Source organism: Amphiura filiformis, chromosome 7 (genome assembly GCF_039555335.1).
Source record: "Amphiura filiformis chromosome 7, Afil_fr2py, whole genome shotgun sequence".
Classification (NCBI taxonomy): Eukaryota; Metazoa; Echinodermata; class Ophiuroidea; order Amphilepidida; family Amphiuridae; genus Amphiura; species Amphiura filiformis.
Window position 1 is genome coordinate 29,939,589 of NC_092634.1, and position 20,465 is coordinate 29,960,053.

The window sequence follows — 20,465 nt, forward strand, 5'->3', positions numbered from 1 at the left end:
ACCAGAGTATATGAGCTTATATGAACACCTAGACCTATTTTAACTACGCATTTAAACCCAGCACAGAATTCGAGTCAAGCTTTATCTGCATTAGCACCCGCTAGCTAGCAAGGTCGCGTCATCATTTTAATAACAATATGCTATTTCAGTTAAGAATCAGAAACTCCGTAGTATACATGGCGTATTAAATGCGGTCAGTGTAGTTTAAATTGTTACGGCTCAGTTGTTCAAAGGTCACCTAACTTTATACACAGGACCTGTAGAACGACGTTAAATTAATGCGTGCATATGGGTGAATAACAGTTCCTTTATTAGACATGGAGTTTTTGTCGCTAGCTTTCCTGGTTGTATTCGTGTTTCTTGTCTCGATTTGGTTGCTTGACAAAATTAAAATTAACATAAGTGGAAGGTAAGTCTTCAGTTGATTCGCAGATTCCATACCGTTATGACTGTAATAACCAGGCTTATAAAAATGTAATCCACTGAACTATATGTTATAAAAGTAAGGATAATTTGAAGTGCTAAATTCAAAAATATTATTTTGTAATACGAATATTATTTTGTTGTACGTACAGTAATGAATATACATGAATACATGTCATTTGGTGAAAACTATTCGCAAATGTATATGTATTTTAACTCCCCATCCACAAACAGCTTTTAAACAAACAATAGAACTAACAATACGAGGAGGGAGGGTGCAACCCGCCCCTAATTTTCTATCATAAACTTCTTATACTGTAATATTTAATACCGTAGCTATGGGTCTCCTGACTCTCCTCTATCTATATAGTGATACCAAACTAAGTACAAACATTCCACATATGAATACCGCTATGCCATCATAATGTGGGCGTGACGGTATAACCTAGCAAAATTGGGAAATCCCCAGCAAACACAAAACGTGTTCGAATCGATATTTCGGCAAAAATATTAAGGGAATATAAAGAGTATAAAACGTTTTCATAACATTCAAAAACATTTTTTTTACTTACTGTAAAATATTTTAACATAATGTAATTTAAGTGTTGACAAAATATTTGACAAAAACATTTTGAATAGTGTGCTATCATAGTCCAAAACATTTTAAAAACGTTTTCATGACCTTTATATAACCCAACATTTAATGTTATTAAAACGTTTTTACCAAAACCAAAACCCAAAATATAACCCGTTTAAAACATTTTATGTTTGCTGGGTCTGGCTTTGTTCAAAAGTATAGCCAAAAAAGCTATGAACATAAGATTGTCACCGACTTTTCTACTATAATATGACAGGAAATGACTATTTCAACCAAGTACAAAGTCGATACCTCTTGCTCCCTCCCCCCCCTTGCCTCCGCCACTGCTCTTGTGACCTTGTGACCTTTGACCCTACCATTGTTGGAAACATACCTCTTCATTTCCACTCCCATTCACTTGACACATCTGATTGTTTGATAATTATCCTATATTGATCAACCTATCCTATTGGTTGCCTGATTGAAAATGAGAATTGAACCGACGTCCATAAGCTACCGCACGATTAAGTCCGCGTCGGCCGGGACAATAGAGTGATTGTGAAGAGGCGTTCACTGCAAACGCCATACGGGTTACGTATTACGACATTGTACGGTAGAACGTCATAGTGCCGTTCACATCCAAACTAGTCTCCTACACAGCCAGTTTGTATCGTTCCTAACGCTCGTCGTTCCTAGTATGTTCGTGATAGCCTCATAAAGTCTGACCGGAGACTATATCTATACGCAATTGCAATAAGCTCATAGAAGTGGCGCAGCCGCTATGCTGAGACAAATATATCTAAAGATATAGGAAGCACCCATTGATTCACCTTGGGTGCATCCTTCTTCTCTGGGTGCATCGAACCAGAGAAGATGAGAAAAGATTCTCTTCTTCTCTCTTCGAACTCACTTTCATCGGTATTGATACTGGCTGTATCTATTGCTCTAAGCATTCAGACCAGATTAGCGATATTTCAGTTTTGCGGGCTCATTGGAAAATGAGTAGGCCTATTGTTCACACGTGTATGATATTTGTCTAAATAACTAAACAGTTTGGTGTTGAATGCCTCGGAAGTCGCCATGGTGTATATTATTATTCGAACAACATTATCATATAAATAGTTCTCTGTTTACTTATTAAAGCAAAATGAAAATAGATAATTTAACATGCCTAGCTAGATTACTACCCACCAAACACAAAATATTGCAGAAAACGGGAAATGTCGGGTTAAAGGGTGTGTGAGGCCAAGGGTATATAAAAATATTTTGTTCAAAACTTGCTGCAAAACATTTTTACATAATAGATTAAAGTACACACAATGTTTGGCAAATGATATTTTACTTTAGCATTTCGAATTTTGGTTTAAAATGTTGTATTTTTTTCAGTATAACACGTTTTAAAAAATATTGAATTAAACATAAAACTGATCAACTGCAACTGGACTCACATCTCAAATAAAACCCGTTTTAAAAAAGAGTTTTCATGATTATAAACCGATATTGATATGTTATCAAAATGTTTAAACTAAAACCAAAACATATGCATTATCATGTTTTACAAACATTTTGGTGTTTGTTGAATAGTATCCATAAGCAAACACTTTGACAGCTGTTTAATGTAACGAAATAGCAATGGCGAAAAATGACGTTGCACGAACTGCTGTCACCCGTCCAAAACAGACAATTCTACCGCATTATGTCGTAAGACGTCACGATCTTGCCTAAAACGCCTCTTCGCAAGCTGATTTTTGGACGGCATTCTCCACACACAAATGAATAGGCAATCTGCCCGTTGAAATTCGCGTCGAAAAAAAATCGCAATTTATTCACTTCTTCTTGTCTATACTAGGTCAAATTGTAACCCTCAAAATGGATTATATTACATGTCGGACTCTACTTGTTCTGTTTGGATACTTTAATCGGCTTCATAACACGACAAACATAACATTTTTCTGCATTTTATAATGCGTTTTTTTTTTGTCATTTTGGAACCGACGTCATTTTTTGCTACCAACCGCAACCTAATCGCCTTACGGTAATTCCACGATTGACCAATTCACAAGAGATTTCACCCTCTACAGGGCATACTTACTGATTTTCGACTAATGTAGCTTGCCGTTGGCGTTCCCATATCACGTTTCACGTAAATTTCGCAATATTGTACCTTATTGTATTTGTTCTCAACCGATCAAGATCCCAGTTGCATGTGGATGAACATTGCGGATGACGTCACAGTAATTGTCCAGTTGTAGACCGAATGCGCACTCGCATACACATACATTATATGTGCTAAATACGACTACTGCGCTATGCCCAAGAAGACCTTAACCATCATTCGGCCGTCGCATTAACTTGTCTTGCAATCCAGAGGTCACCGGTTCGAATTTCGCTCTAGTTAAATTTTCTTGACTGCATTTCTTTGCAGGTATGTTCTCATAACGGGATGCGACACCGGGTTTGGTAATCTTATTGCCAAGCAGCTGGATAAGAAAGGATGCCATGTTTTCGCCGCGTGTTTTACGGAAAAAGGTGCATCTGATCTTCGAGCAGCCAGCAGTAATCGATTGAAGACGGTCCAAATGGATGTAACAAAAAGTGAAAGTATTGAAGCCGCTTATGAGATAGTAAAAGCAGGTATACCAGCAAATAAAGGTAAGTGAAAAGCGTCGAACCACGAGTTGTCAAACCACAAGTCTCATCTGCTTTCATGACCACCAGCTTTCGCCATCTTGGGCAATTTTTTTTTAAAATCCTACCCACTACCTCCACCACACCCTACCCCGCGCCTAACTACCACAGTATACTTATCCCTCCAACTCTCTACCGCCCCCCTACCGTGCCACCATACCCCTAACCCACCTCACCCAATCCCACATACCTGTACCGCCTCCTTACCCACCCTACACCTACACAACACTCCTACCTCTTACTCCACCCATTCTCATCCTCGCCCCTACCTGTACCCCAGCCCTACTCTAACACAAGCCTCTTCCACCACACCCCTACCCATTACCCCACACATCCTACCCCACCCTATCCTACCTCACCCCTTACCCTACCCATACACACCACACCCCTACCCCGCCTTGCAGCTTTTGGCAAAATGGCCCATGTTTTGTTCTATTCAGCCACTTTTTGTCATTTCAGGCCGATTGTCCCCCCTCCATTTCAACCCAGATCGGTTCTAATATGACTGCATCCCAACGTACCTACAACCCCAGCCCCATACACCCCTACTCAACCCTATCACACTCCTACTCTACTACCCAAACATTCCTACCGCTTACTCCTCCTACCTCCAATCTCAATCCCTACCCCTACACCCTCCCCACAAGGCCACTATAAATCATACACTAATTCACACCTATGCTACACCTATCCACTCACCACAAACGGGCAACATACCAAAACGACCCTTAACCTAACCCCTTGTACTACCCATCCCTAAACCACTTCACCCTTACCCCACCCATGCCATCCCCACCACATCCTAGGCACCCTTAATCCACCACACCCTACCACACCCTAACCCCAAAGGCCTACCCATACTTACCCCATCCCTAATCTCACCACACCATATTCCATCTCTAACCCATCCAACACGCCCCTACCCCAACCTCACCCTACCCATACCCCACCCTATAACTTCACCCCTTACCCACCCCCATTTCCTGACAAATGCACTCAAGCCCGTGGCACATACGTATACCATCAAACAGGGAGAACCCTCTCCGGGCTGGCTCACTACTTGAGGTGTGCTCCATGCACTGTTTGACTAAATGAGTTATTACAATCGACAGGTAAAATGTGTGACGTATTCTGTAAGGCACTTGTAACGTATATGTGTGTATCGTTGACTCGTTCTTTTAAGGTCTTTGGGGAGTAATCAACAATGCTGGAGTAACAGGCAATCCAGGACAATACAATTGGTGGACACGGGAAGAAATTCGCTCCATAATTGAAGTTAATTTATTAGGCGTCGTAGAGGTGACCAATGTTTTTCTACCGCTCATTAAAAAGGCCAAAGGTCGCATCGTCAATGTATCAAGTTCTCTTGGGATATATACTATTCCGACAGGCGGTTACGAAATGGCGAAACATGGCGTAGAAGCTTTCTCTGATGGCCTTAGGTAAGCAAAAAATACCAGATATTAGGTAGTGTAACGAGCAAAATGTGTTCATGCATGATCAATTTCGACTGTTACGAAATTAGCATACAGCTCAGAGCTCAGCTGAGGAGGATGACTATATGATTGAATCCAACGAAAAGTGTACACGACCTTTTAGGGCCATCTGTGGTCTTTGTGTATATTTAACTTAAAGCCATATTATAACATTTCTGTAAAAATAGATTAGTATTTATTTTCCATAAAATGTTAGCTTTTACTGTCAGATAATGTCCCCTTTTAATTTTGAGCAGAACAAGTGAGGTAAAGCATAGAAAATTGGAATTTACTACTAGCGCCCATGCATGTTACTCCCGCGGTTGTAATACGGTACGGTCCTCGGAGGGTTCGTGTATGTGTATCCCGCACGCCGTGTACGTACTGTGCATACGTGCTCGACTAATATTTCCATCGTAATAATAAAACGCCGGTTACGTCGTTTTATTACAAAATCTCAGATTTTGACAAAACTACAGCACCTAAAGTCTTGATTTTGCAGAGTATCTTTATTGACTAAAGTACATTACAATCGTGTAAAAACCAGAATTTAAAATTTTTTTGAGGGCGTTCTCCTCAGCCCAAATGTTATAATATGGCTTTAACTAGAAAGCAACTTTAGACTTCTACACTACTCAAATTTCACTCACTGAACCGCTTTTACCGGGTCAACCGGCGTCTTCTGCGGATGTTATTGCTCATGTTCTTGAGACACCTCCGATGACGTCACAGATGTAGATGAAGTCAAACTGGAAGATGATATGGCGTCCCCTTGGTGCCGGGAGGTCAGGAGGTTGTCCGAAACAGGGCCGATGTCTAACCTTTTGTCACGGTTCAGTCTGGGTCTTTTAGTTCTGATATATGGATTGCTTCCAAGACCTTACGAAGGAAGTCCTTAGACTCCCTCTCAGATACTTTTACGTTTTTCCAGTCAATCTGGTACCCTTTACTCCTGTCAATATGTTCCTTGATCGCTGACTTGGAACTGGCCGCTTTGGATTTATGTTATGTTAGCCTCTTTACAAGCTTGAGTCACAGTCTATGCAGGGGATGCTGCACACAACACCAGATTGCCTTTCTTGTCCAGTTTTGTCCTTTGGAGAGACAAGGGACCTGCGTAGGGTGACGTTTAGGGTTAGGGTTAGAATAAATATTAGTTATTGGTTTCTCGGACTAATGATCTTTTGGCCTTTCCACCTGTAACCTATACTTTCGGCATATTAACCTTGACAGTACTAAAACTGCTTAAATGTCTTTTTTCATTAGAATTCTAATGAAGCCGTATGGAGTGACTGTTCACATCTTAGAGCCGGGCTACTTTCGGACAGAAGTGACCAATACAGAAGGTATATTTCCACGGATGGATAAAGCCTGGAATAGGTTGACTCCGGAGGAGAGGGAAGAATATGGAGAAGAATATTATCAAGATTGTAAGTGTTTGCAAAATAAAACAAAACAAAAATTACAAAAAAAATTAAAATAAACTGGCATTCAAAATTATTGAGTTACCGGTTAAAATACATAGAACTTTTGACGTGTTTCCCTACAACTCAAGAACCCTAAACCCTACTGAATGTTGATATCCTTTTTGACATTTTCCGATAATTTCCTTTAAGATACACAGTAACGGCACTACGGGGGGCAAGAGGGTCACCCCCCATATCCCCCACACACCACCCCACACACTTATAAGGCAAAAAACCCAAAATTACAAACATTTCCACTTTTTGCGGCAATTTTGTGCAAATTTGTTCCCCCTGAAATTCACTTCCCCAGTGCCCCCCCCCCAATTTACCATTTATCCTGCAACCATTTTTACAGGCAATATCATATCTTTATCATTTTAAAAACATTCGTTGGGGTCCGCTTTTACTGGGATACCTGCATATAGACTTAATGAACAAAATAGGAGATTTTATGGAATGATTTGATTATGAGTCCTGCCTTGATGTTTTCATTTCCTAATACAGTGAAAAATGTAATGGCTGAAATTTTGGACAACGCGACTGATAAACTCTACCTCGTTACAGACGCCATGGAGCACGCCCTCACTGCATGGTGGCCATGGCGACGCTATCTTCCTGGCTTGGATGCTAAGTTGCTTTATAAACCATTGTCAATGTTACCCGCTATTCTAACTGATAATTTAGACTCGATCTTCAGAATAAAAACACCAACACCAAAAGTGTGCAAGAAATTATAGATGGAGTCATTGGAATAAAAGCAGATTCAATACACGCTTTGAAAACAGGCTTCTATTACTCATGACGTTGGGGTCAAAGGTTCATTTGATTTCCGGTATGGGACCAAATACCTTCAAAATGATGACGTCACTTGCGCATAGGCATAATGCATAGGTTATGTAGTTATGTGTCTATATGTCCGATATCATGAGCTTTCAGGTATGGGGCCCAATACAATACCGTCCAAATGTTTGTTCTTTCGCAAAATACATATGAATTACATTTAAGCCGTGGCAATGTTGATCAAATTTAGTGGATCACTTTATGACTGTGTAAGTGTCTAACTTGACTTGGACAATATACATTGACATGTGAATTTGTAAGCGCTCTTTAAGCAAAGTCATTGTTCATTGAATTTAAAACCGTATGACAAAACAGGCAAAACTAGTAACTTTTTGCACAAGATTTGCAATCAGAATTGGGCATTGCTCATTGAAATTAAGCTAGTACATGGACAATATAAGTGTGCTCTTTCATTTAATGACGTAAAATCTGGAAAATATTCTACGGATCACTTGAGATTTTGACTTTTAGAACCAACATTATGGTCCAAAAATTGTGCTTGGATAGGTCGTTTTCGACAGATTTACCACATTTGCCTTGCAATAAACATTGAAGTGCGTTATATGTTGACGTAATGAAAAAAGTGTTTTGGGGGAAGTGTTTCGTATATAGCTTCCGTTCGATATTTAAAAAAATCTGATTGGATGAAGGGAACACTTGAGGTTTTGACAAAACCAATCACAGATGCCTATTTTCCATTAGTCACCAGCTAGAAGCTCACACAGCTCTTATGATGCTATTTACTCAACCGCGTAGTGTAAACAAAGACGTGTGTAGATAATTCACTGCTTGCTTGGAACCTTTTGGACGAAATTGTGTGCTCAGGTGTATCGAGGTGGAAACTGTGCATAGCGGATGCGTTTATAAAAGAATCAATAAATATGGTGTACTGGGTACACAGAATTGGGGTCAAAAAAAGTTCATTTGATTTTCCGGTGTGGGACCAAATACCTTCAAAATGGTTTTTCGGCTGGCAAAAATATCATCAAATTTACAGAACGACATAACAACACAGTGGCCTATGGAGCAGTTTTAGACACATAATCATGCATAACTCGTAAACGCAAAATCGGAATCATCTGACATTTTGGGAATAAAGCTTTCTTTGTTGATAGCGATTGAACAAGATCATGAAAAGAGGATACTAGAGTTACAAAATATTCGTGTTTCTGGAGTTGGGAAGATGATTGCTGATAGAAGCCTACAAAACCACTACAGAAATTCAATACCACAATATTATTGACATTGTTAACAATTTTATTGTCACAATAGTATCAAAATTATACAAAATAGACCTAACTTATATTACATAGAAAATCTGAGTAAATTATCTATCACGTTATAAGCACAATGTCGTTTTCTGTCCTGCCTCAAATAAAAGATGATGGGCTTAATTCATTTTTATGATGGATCACCCAAACACAATAATAATTATTATACTTCATCGGTCGCAACATATAGTGGCGTACATGAAGGACAAAATATGTTCCCAGACAAACGTGTTTGACGGATATGTTACTAATAACAGAGCCGATATTCCTCCACTGTTATCTCTCAATGGCCCGATTCGATTTGAAATTGAAATTCAAGGTTCAAACTATTAAATTGTATCTTTAATACGTTAAAAAGGAATAACTATTACAGGATATAGCTACCTTTAAACGTTTCCGCCACTATGTGAAAGGGAAGATTTGGAAAAATCACTCTACTACTATTTGTTGCGACCAACGAATTTTAAACTATTGAAAACAAAACACAAAACGAATAGTAAACAAAACAAAACCAATGACAACTCTCTTCGCCCAGGGCCCACCTTAAAATGTATTGTAAATGGTTCGAATTCATGCAAACAGTGTGACCTTTTACTATGAGCACTATGAGGAAATTTTTGCCCAAAATTGTGATATTTTCAGCAATTTTTGTTCCGACAGGGACAACTGGGGGGGAGAGGATCAACGATCAAAGTTTGGATTGATACACTTTCCATGTCTTGCATCGTGTTTATTTTAATGTACTTCCATTTTTTTCTGAAACTGCACCTTAAATTAAAGAACATCATTAATTTTAGCCCATTCAAACAAAATGCCATAGAGCCAAGCAAATGATATCAGATGAGGAAGCTTACAATTCTAGTAAGTCATCCTGATCTGGTATCTGAAAAATATTGCACCTTATCTGCTTTCATAATATTATTAAGATCACCAGTTTCCCACAATCAACAAACATTGCACATTCGCATAAGATACTTTAAATTAAAAGTATAGATTTGTTGTTTTGGGTAAATTTATATTACACATTTTTGTAAATTAAGACAAAAAACAAATGAAAACATGCTTTGGCCCAAAATTGGGTGCAAAATTATCTTGTTCTTTAAGTGTATCTTTGCTGACAGGTATATGTATTATACTTTCATGCTTCAGTGCAGTGACCATTATTTAAAATATCATTTTTGAAATCAAATTGAAACCAATATTCTTAAGTACAATAGTTTCAATTACATGTATGCAATCAATTAACTTAGACACAAGGTTCCCATTGGTTATTATTTTGTAAACGTGATCAGGTTTTAAGATAGCATGAAGAAAAAATCTTTGCATATCGCTAGACCTTATACATGTTTTCTGGCAAGAACATTCCAAATTTTATTATATAGTTATATCAAACTCCAAGCTATTTTGGGTAATTTTCAAAATCAAGCTCCACAATGCCAAGCACCAACTACAGGGATTAATTGTTGTGGTTTCAAATACGTCAAAGACAAAGAATCCAATTTGGTAACTACTTTCCCATCTACAATAGGGTAAAATTAAATAGAAAGGACATGGTTGCTGCAGAAAATGTGAAAATATATAAAGTGTTAGGTCCTATTATTATCTTTTTGTTTTGTTTGTTTTTGTTTTTTCTTTTATCTTTTTCATTTCTTAACAAATTTCAGCCATTAGATCGAGGGCCAGCTTCAGCAGGGAGGCTAATCGCTTTCTGGGTGCTTCCTCGTCAGCAGCTTCTAAATGATTTTTTTGTCTCTGCTGTTAATGCCCAGTTATGCCATGTCGTTGAGATTTTTTTTAATTGAGACAATTAAAAACCTTGTGTCTAAATTTGAATGCATAATAATACCACCATTGTTATCATAGTAGATTGAAAAATACTTGATCATTATTCCTCAACTTTCTGGTGATGAGAAACCACAGTACAATAGGAATTTTGTACACCCTTCAGAAAAGTTCATTTAGATCAGGGGTCCTCAACCAGTGGATTGCAGCCCCATGATGAGATCACAAACTCAAAACCCAGTGTCCCAAGGACTTCCAGGAATGAAATTGGACACACAATAATATTTATTACGACATATGGCTAAGAGTGGTCTGAATTAAAAGAAATAGGGTCGCACTCCACACCGGGTTGGGAAACCCCTATTTATATCTTGGTTCACCTCTAGTTTGATTATGATGGCATTACCTTCAAGAGGTTGCCCCGCAAATGTGGCTACAAAATGCCCTTGTACGTGTGTGCATATACTCTGCCAAATAGGGCGACATGTGCAATTTGGTACAGTGACCAGCAAAATATATGCAACTTTGAAACTACCAAACTATAGGTGAAACATAGATTTATAGGTATAGATTGATGACTGACATATTGTGCTATACCATTTAATATCCACACTCCCCCTGTTGAAGATTTAGCTTAAGTCTTCTACAGAAGGAGTATGGATTTCAAATAGAATTGACAATTGGTTATTTCCATCTGAAATACTCACTCCCCCTGTGGTAGATTTAGCTAAAGTTTAGCAGACAACTGGTTAACTGAAATACTCACTAACTCCAGTTGTGGAAGATGTAAAGCATATATAAGAGTATGGGTTTCAAAATAATTAACCCAAGCCAATGACAGTTGAAAAACATACTCCCTCTGCGGAAGTCTTTTCTTAAATCTTCCACAGGGGTGTGGCATATTTCAAATGGAATACTGTAAAAGGGGATATTTTCGCGAGCAGTTATTTTCGTGATTTAGATTAAGAGAGACATTTTCGCGAATGTTATTTTCGCAACTGCCCTATACTTGTAATACATTGTTGCATATATTCGCGAGGTGTTATTTTCGCGGTTGGAGCTCCATTCACTAAAATCGCAAAAATTAAACTCCCACAAAAATATCCCCTTTTACAGTAGCACATTGATCCACATAGATTGTAACCAAACCAGTATACATCTAGTATTTCTCACAGTCGGCACTTGAATATTGAGTGCATACATCATCACTAGTTTTCTCTACAAAGCCAGTAGTCTCATTCAAGCCACTTCCTGCATGGGAACAAAATATGAAGCAAAAAGATTACTACTCCGACTGAATATTAGCGTTTTGTTTAAAAAGGCCACCAAAAAAAAAGGTTTGTCTGAACCGGTGCGCAAAAGTATGTGAAAGCCATCCGAGTGCTCATCCCTATGCGCAGGGTCTTTTTACAGGCTTTTTTTAGTTATAAAAACAAAACAAAATAGTGCCTGCGTAGCATCAAGATTCTAGAAACAATTAAAATCGCTGGGTGGGCACTCAACTTTAGAAGTGACGGGTACAGCCTACCGGCATCGCTAAGTAGGGCCTATCGGGTACAAAACGTTATTTTTAAAAAGGGGTCATTGGGTACGCATAAAATGAAAAGGGGGTCATTGGGTATAATATTTTGAAAAAAAGGGGGTCATTGGGTATAAGATTTCAAAAAGGGGTCATCGGGTAGAAAATGTTGAAAAAATGGAGCAAAATTCTTGTTCTTGTTCCAAATTATCAACTACAAATTTGTTGAAATAAGAGAATTTGAAAGTTTCGGCATTATTTTGTGGCATTTTGATGATGCTATTCTAGAAAAAAAGGGGGTCATTGGGTAGCCGCAACCAAGAAAAGGGGGTCATTGGGTAGCCGCAACTAAAAAAGGGGGGCCATCGGGTATGACTTTTAAAAAAGGGGGTCATCGGGTATTTTCAAAAGAGGGGGCCTATTGACAGGCACATACCGTCACTTCCAAAGTTGAGTGCCCCCGGATTAAAATACATTTTTTAAATCACATATAGCAATTACCTTGTTTTACTAACAAGCACATAGCTTTTTTGCTAAATGTTTAAGAGACAAACCCTTTAAAAGTAAGCTTTAAATAATTTTCCTATGATGGTTGGGAGACTTCCATTCTATTGTATCTCCCAAGATAATCTAATGGCCCTATTAGGCTATTCCAGTTGAAATCCATACACCTCCTATGGAAGACATGACCTTAATCTTCCACACAGTGTGAATTTCAAATGGGGTTACTTGAATGGGTGACTCCATTTGAAATCTTCACTCCATGTGTGGGAGATTTAAGGTCATGTCTTCCATAGGGGGTGTCCGGATTTCAACTGGAATAACCCATTGTGCAGCATGGTTTTGTTTATAAATGAAATGATCAAGATGCAATAATTACATAATAGTTCAATAATTTTTATTATTATTTAAATCAACCTTCCGAGTGGATCAATAAATCAATGTATCGCACAGTTTCTTCGAAATACAGATATATACATACCAAGGTTGGCGCGATTTAAATCAATTGATTTAAATCGCGATTTAAATCAAATGATTTTTTTTTTTAAATCACTGATTTAAATCAACTTGTTCAATTTTTACCATTTTTGATAAATTTAAGTTAATTTCTTCCTTGAATTGACTGTTTTACTTCATTTGTAATGCTTCTACACCTTTTGGGTACAATTTAATACCTCTATGATGTCATTTTATCTATTGCTAAAAAAATAATTTTCAAGGTGCAGAATTCAACAGGTTTTTTCTCATGATTTTACCAAATTTTTCTGTGAAATTTTCACATCTGAAAATGCGTTTTGACTTTTTGTAAATATGTGATAGGATTGTGCATTATGTCTAGCATTCTACTGGTCTCTTTTGACTTTATCATGGGGTATAGCAGTTCTTGGAATTAAAAAAATCAAAAAAATCGATTTAAATCAAAAAAATCTGATTTAAATCAAATAAATCGATTTTTTTTAAAAAAATTTAAAAAATCAAAAAAATCGCCAACCCTGATACATACACTTCACTGATCTGCATCACGTTCACACTGAGTTCGGTCAAATCAGTCAAATATAATTGACTTTTACAACGTCATGATAAAAAAATAATAATATAAATATGGCATGGCTTATTTTGTGTGATACAGGAATATATTGCATGAGATTTAATAATATTGCACTTGTTTTCAAATTATATTTGTCAATCTTGTGCAATATATACTTGTATCACACTCAAGGCCATGCAAGTGACATAAATGCACTCTACCTGTTATTAGGTTATGAAGATTGCAATAATTTGTGCCAGAATCCAACACTGCGTACCATGTCTCGGAAGTGGAAAATCCCTGAAAGCAGAACAATGGAACATTTAATAAAAAATTATTATTTCATGCAGGGGTGTCAAATGTAGTCATCCATTCAAGTAACCCTATTTGAAATTCACACTCTCTGTGTGGACGATTAAGGTCATGCCTTCCATAGGGGTGTATTTGAAGAAATCCTTTTGATGGTGAAGTAGACAAATCTTTTTGATGTCATAGCAGAGACTGCAGCTGGAGAGGCAGTTTCCTGGACCAAAGTACTCACCCCACCACTGTCTGTCCCAAGTGGGGGGGGGGGGCAATTCCAGTAGACTGAGAGAATTGACAACAGGATGTTTAACCTGGGCTTGATAATTACCATAGAATTCCATCTGCAAGCATATGCCTCTAAATGAGTGTTTTTTTGACGAAAGAGATGAAAGGCAGCCACCCTTTACAAAAACAGTGGGCTTACAATAATACATGTTTGTACAGCCTCCTGTATCAGTAATATAGTTGCTCAAACTTCAAATAATATTTTTGTAGAGGGTTTCTACCTTTCGTCTATTTCGTCCAAAAAAATATGCTTGTAGATGAAATTCTATGGTACCATCAAGACTGCATGTCCTAAAAAAACCAGGGGTATGCAGATCAAGGCAGGTAGCATGCAGCCACACACAGTCATGGGTTTTAAAACCTACGTGTACATATTTTCTTCTATTAATATGCCTGTGCTTGTCTGCCCGTTTAGGCTAAAACAGAAAAATATTTGTTTCCTGGAGGGAACACACATTTCTTATGTGGGCGTAGTTTCACAGCATTTCTTTTTTTTTGTATCAGACATATAGGAAATAGGAAAAAGTGCACACTTCTATTCTTTGGTTTGCTTCAAGTTCAGTAGTGATGTCAATGCTTACGCAACCGCCCTTGTACTCATGCATTTACATACTTCGCGATTAACTGCGGCCAGCAAAATAAGCACTGTGGCCAGCAAAATAATCGATACTGCGGCCAGCAAAATAAGCACATTAATTTGTCACTACCGAACTTGAGGTGAACCAAATTCTACCTACTTAGGGACCACTCACAAACACTACTTGTTAGGGGGGCCTGATGCAAAATATTCAATTTTCTCGGGAAAATTTCCGGTCAATTTTTTCAGGGCACCCCCTGAGGGTCAAAACTTTTAAGGGGCCCCCATTTTGCATTAGGCCCCCCAACAAGTGTTTGTGAACGGTCCCTTACAACAACAACAAACAAAAACTTACCTTAACATCACACATTTTTCCATTTGGCATGAAGTTGAACGTCAAATCATCTACATAGTGCTTGACAGGAGTCTCATGGGTTGCCTGTAGTTCTGCAGCAGTTACTGTTTTCAACTGATAAAAAAAAATCAAAAGATCAATTGATGTGACTCATTGAATGCATAAAAATTGGACTCTGACCAAACTCTGACAAATGTTTTGGCCAAATCTCACATATTGCCTGTTTTAAGCAAAAATAAAAATGTTTATACAAATTTTCAAATTTAAAATTTCCCAAAAAGGATGAGGGAGGGGAAGAAAAACATTTATTTTTACTTCACTTGGCCTACATACTAAATAGAATGTGCAATATGCTCAGTGATAGGGTGAGGCTAGTTTCTTAGTTTTTTAGGGTTCAAAAGCAAGACAAATATTAACGATGATGAAGCAATATAAATGTAGAATGAGCTGGCTTGCTTACTAAGACTAGAGCCATCTGAAGGGCACTTTTTCCCTCTACCCCTCCTATAATACTGGCACTCAACTTATCACTCAACTTACAAATTATGCATGTATACAATTACAAAAAACCTTTCCAACATTCAGTAACTCAATACAGTGGGTAGCATCTTAGAAGCATGCCCCCCCATGAATATTTTAACAAAATCCCATTGAAAATTGTTGAAAAGAGCGCTGATGCCCCCTCAATCAGGATCAGTGCCCCCCACCCCCCTCCAATCAAATGAGTCAATACTACATTAATACTCAATATACTTCTCACAATGAAGTTTGACTTACTGTGTATAGGCACTTTTCACCAGCTCCACCTGGACAGTTGTCATCTGTAGTCCATTTCTTAATTTGACTCACAAGTTTATTACTCACACCTGAACAATTCAAACTTGGAAATTCCCTGAAAATGGAATTTTGAAAGAAGAGAAAAGAATGAAAGAATGTATCTTATTTCAGTTCGGGTGTTAATATACCCAACTCTGTGTAGGACGTATCCTGCTGGCTGACAGAGCTAGGGACCAGGTACGCAAGAAAGCTACTGACCATCACAATACATTTAAGGTACCGGTATGCAGGAATGCACACATTTTTGTCACCTTGAAAGTCATATTACAGATCGCCCCCACCCAATATGAAAACTATTAAGTAGTCTTAATTTTTTAATAAATGATTTTTACTACCGGTATCACATCTTTTGTTTGCTCTACCCTTAATTGATATTTGGTATTGAAAATAAAATTATCAACGATGCATGCAAGAAACAAAGATGTGGTAGAAAGTTGAGTGTATCATGAAAATATTTTGGCAAATTCCTTTTACAAAGTACGTCCTGCTCACTGTCCAGTATGTCTAGCGAGAAGTCTAGCCACGAATTTCACATTTGAGGCTAGAGACAGTTGCATTCAAAATCTATTGGGATTCGCTGAAGCATGACACCATGTAAAGCAATAGAAGTTCAGAAGTAAACACAGCCGATCACGACGGGCGATTGCATCAAAAATGTTGCTATACATATATGTGACCCCTCGGCACCACTGAGCCCGGATGTCGCCAGTGCCACTATTGAGATATGCTCCATCGAACTTAACAATAAACAATAGGAAACAAAGGATTTATTGACTGTTTTATTGATTTTTCACTACTTAAATGTCAAGTACTATAGACATGGTATGTACATCATTTTAAAGCTAATTTCAAGCAGAATATTTTGGTTGAATATCTCAAAAATGATGATTGGCGACTTCAGGGCTCAGTTGTGCCGAGGGGTCACAATATATGCACAAAATTTTGGACTGTTCAAAATAGGCAATACTTTAAGGGGTACTACACCCCTGCCCATTTTTGAACCTATTTTTGCATTTTTCTCAAAAATCATAGCGTATTGGGGACAAGTAAGATATGTATATTATAGGGGCAAGGACTACACCTACTGCACTGGAAATTTTATTTCAGCACAGACAACAGTTGTGGAGTTACAGTCAAAAATGAGGGAAAACTAATATTTAATCAATAAATCAATAACTACTTACTTTGAGTTGCTGAATTTTCAGTACAGAAGTTGTAGTCCTTGCCCCTATAATATACATATCTTACTTGTCACCAATATGCTATAATTTTTGAGAAAATGCAAAAATAGGCACAAAATTGGCCAGGGGTGTAGTACCCCCTTAAAGGTGGATTTTGTGATCTTAGCATCCTCTTTTATGACATTTTTCAGTAGATATCCACGAAAAACGCTTATTTCCAAAATTTCAGTTGATTCCGATTTTGCGTGTGCGAGTTATGCATGATTATGTGTCGTACACGGCTCCATAGACAGTGTGTTGTAATTTCGTTCTGGTGCACCAGAACGAAATTCAAATTTAGCGATATTTTTGCTAAGCGAATTAATCTGCAAGAAATATTTGGTACATAAACATAATGTATAGCCAGAGGTATCCAGTGGTGTAAAAATCTCAACATTTTTTGGGAAAAGTGGCGGGATGAGGCTGTGGATCACGAAATGCCCCTTTAATACTCAAAAGATACAGTTTACTCATCAAAATAACTTTTATCTAAATGTCGACATTTTACAGAATAAATAACTTCTGTTGCAAAAAATTGCTACACTAATCAACAGCAACAAGAGCAACATATTCTAGTCTATAGCATCGAATGCGTACCTATAATGTGTAAATTCGAAGCTAGAGTTCTCGAGCAAGGTCTATTGTCATGGTTTTTGGATTACCATGGTCCTACACATTGATTGATTTATGTACAGGTATGTGAAAAATTAAAGTATATACAAATGTATAATTTGCATACATGCACAGTCATGAGTGACAACCATGGCCATTCACACCAATATGCATTCAGGCCATGCATTTGCATGTATGATTTTATAATGTAAATGTTAAATCGTTAAGCTTAAGTTCAATTGATTGGTAATGGTCACTGTCAGGTTGCAGTTATGGCTATTGAACTACGCCCATTAAGTCCAAATTACTTACCAATTGATTGTGCATTGTGCATGTAATGGTGCAGGCACAACATACGGAATAATAACAGCACCAATTATAACTAGCGCGACCAAAACTGTGGTGACTTTCAACGCCATGTTACACCATGAATACGGCTTTTGCGAATTACCACTCAAAGTTCTCTCTGAGTCTCTTTCTTCTTCGTCGTCACGAGTTTGTGGATCTTTAGTATCTTCTTCACCTAGTTTACGATATTTCACATTTGCCATATCACGTGAACATACTCCGCTTGCTTGGATCAAAGGTTGTCAACTTTGCATTGTTGGACCACTGTTTTTGCTTGCTCGACGTAAACAATGTTATGAAATCTATCGCTTTGTCACGTGTTTATGATCATATGACTAGCTACACGTAGCCTCCTTCACAGTCCATGAGCCGGTTTCTGTCGTTCCTGTTTTACGATTGTATAAAAATACGTTCCAAAATTGAGCAAAGTTTATTACTTTAGTAGGCCTACTTCAATAGGGCAATATTATGGGTTGTTTTACAATCAGGGTACACAGATTGTCTCACTAGGGGTGAAAAATGAAGTGTCTAGTTTTTCCTCAATTTATTTGTTTTTGTGTTGTAGATTGGTCAAATAGGAAATCTGTAAAAATTTTAGGCGTCAAGTGTTCAGAGTTTCAAGCATATCAAAACGTTAGGGTACCCTAAATGCCATTGATCATTTTCTTATTTCATTCCATTACAACCATCCATTGACATCAACAAAAATCAAACATTTTCTCAAGACATTTGTATTACTAAAATCAGAACTTTGAAATTACTAGTCCTATATCATGCTTCTTTCCCGGGGGGATCACTCGCATACCGAAGTGGTATGCATGCTCGTCCCAGCACCTCAAAAATGGACCCTAAATGGCGTAATCAGTGTGGAAAAATTTCACCCCTTATTGGCGTAAGGCTTTGTACATCTTCCCCCTAAAATATGGCGTAATTCGGCGTAAGAAACTAAGATGGACCCCTAAATGGCGTAAATTCTAAAACAAACCCACCGAAGTTGAAAAAATATACCCTAAACGTCGAAACTTTACCTAAAAAGCACCCTTTTTTCTAAAAACGTCGACGCCGCCACAAGGCCAAAAATCAACCCTTTTTCGACGTTTTTGGGGACGAGCATGCGTACCACTTTGGTATGCGAGTGATCCCCCCGGGGCTTCTTTACACCAAAACAAACATGAGAATGTCCTGCAATTTATGATCGTATCGACAATAATGTAGATGATATTGTTCACTCGCAAATAATTTTTATTCACCTTCACCTATGCATTAATATTGCTTCATTCTCTGCCTGCGATCCGCGTTTTTCAGCTTTTTCACTGATTTTCTACGTATTTTGACCATTTATCTCAAAGCATTTCAACGTCATGACACCATTTGTATACCTGCTTCCTGATATCCAATTGGAGCTTGGGATGTTTCTAAGCTTATCATCTAAGAAAGAATCTGATTGGTCAAGTATCTCACTCGCAAACAGCGGAAAAACTAAAACACCAGTATTGAACTTTTATACAGCAACAGCCAAATCACCTCTGCGTGAACCAGATATCGTTGGTCTTTCCGCACTCTGTATACAATACGTGCAGTGAGGCGGTTGGTATAGTGAGATTTCGAAAAGGTTAAGACTGGTAACATGAGCCTGCACAGAACGATATGCACAGATCTCGTTTGACCTTGTGATCCCTATAAACAGTGTTGGAAATAAGTAATAAGTCGCAGTTTGTAAAGGGTCTATCACAGCTAAAACGTTTTGATATGTTATGCCAGAAACATGTTTTTGATACACATGTTTCTGTATACCTAATTTTTCGGAGAGGACACATTTTGACGGAAACCTGACGTCCAAGTTTCAAACATGTGATACATGGAAACTAAGTGTAAGTGGACTAAGTGTTTATTATGAGTTTGTAAGATATCTATAAGTGTTTTTCAAGAAAATATAATTTTAGTCTTGGGTCAATTTTAACTATGGATTACGAGCTTGTATTCGGAGAGGACATTTTTTGACGGAATTTTCAACATAAATTTGAAGAAATGGTACAATTAATGAAACAGTCGCAATCTTATTTGGTTCTCAATTTTGAACAATCATGTTTCAAACATTACTTCTAAACTGTCAAAATATGTTTTTATGTTATTGCTGGCAGTGATATATCATTTGCAAAGTTCACAAAGGTCAAATGAGACGGATATTTTGTCCCAAACTCATACAGAAATGTATATTTTCATCATTTGCTAAGCATTTCAAACAGTTTCTTTGTGGCTGTAGGTTGAACTATTAGGGGCCAATAATTAGGCATGGCAACTTTTAATCACAAGTTAATCTAATATTTGAAACAGGGCACAATATGGTGCTCAGCCC

The 20,465-nt window shown here is 37.7% G+C and overlaps 2 protein-coding genes across 2 annotated transcripts; one reads left to right on the plus strand and one right to left on the minus strand.

Moving 5' to 3' along the window:
• Positions 1-296: 296 nt before the first annotated feature.
• LOC140156996 (retinol dehydrogenase 7-like) lies at positions 297-9,507 on the plus strand. Its single transcript, XM_072180049.1, has 5 exons — positions 297-409; positions 3,426-3,652; positions 4,872-5,130; positions 6,430-6,593; positions 7,134-9,507. The coding sequence occupies exons 1-5, from the start codon at positions 318-320 to the stop codon at positions 7,364-7,366; spliced, it is 975 nt and encodes a 324-aa protein (XP_072036150.1). The 5' UTR covers positions 297-317; the 3' UTR covers positions 7,367-9,507.
• On the minus strand, positions 8,706-18,423 carry LOC140156997 (uncharacterized). Its single transcript, XM_072180051.1, has 5 exons — positions 18,074-18,423; positions 15,870-15,984; positions 15,093-15,206; positions 13,791-13,869; positions 8,706-11,773 (listed from the first exon to the last, which is right to left on the minus strand). Exons 1-5 carry the CDS (start codon positions 18,310-18,312, stop codon positions 11,682-11,684), a joined length of 639 nt encoding a protein of 212 aa, XP_072036152.1. The 5' UTR covers positions 18,313-18,423; the 3' UTR covers positions 8,706-11,681.
• Positions 18,424-20,465: the final 2,042 nt, after the last annotated feature.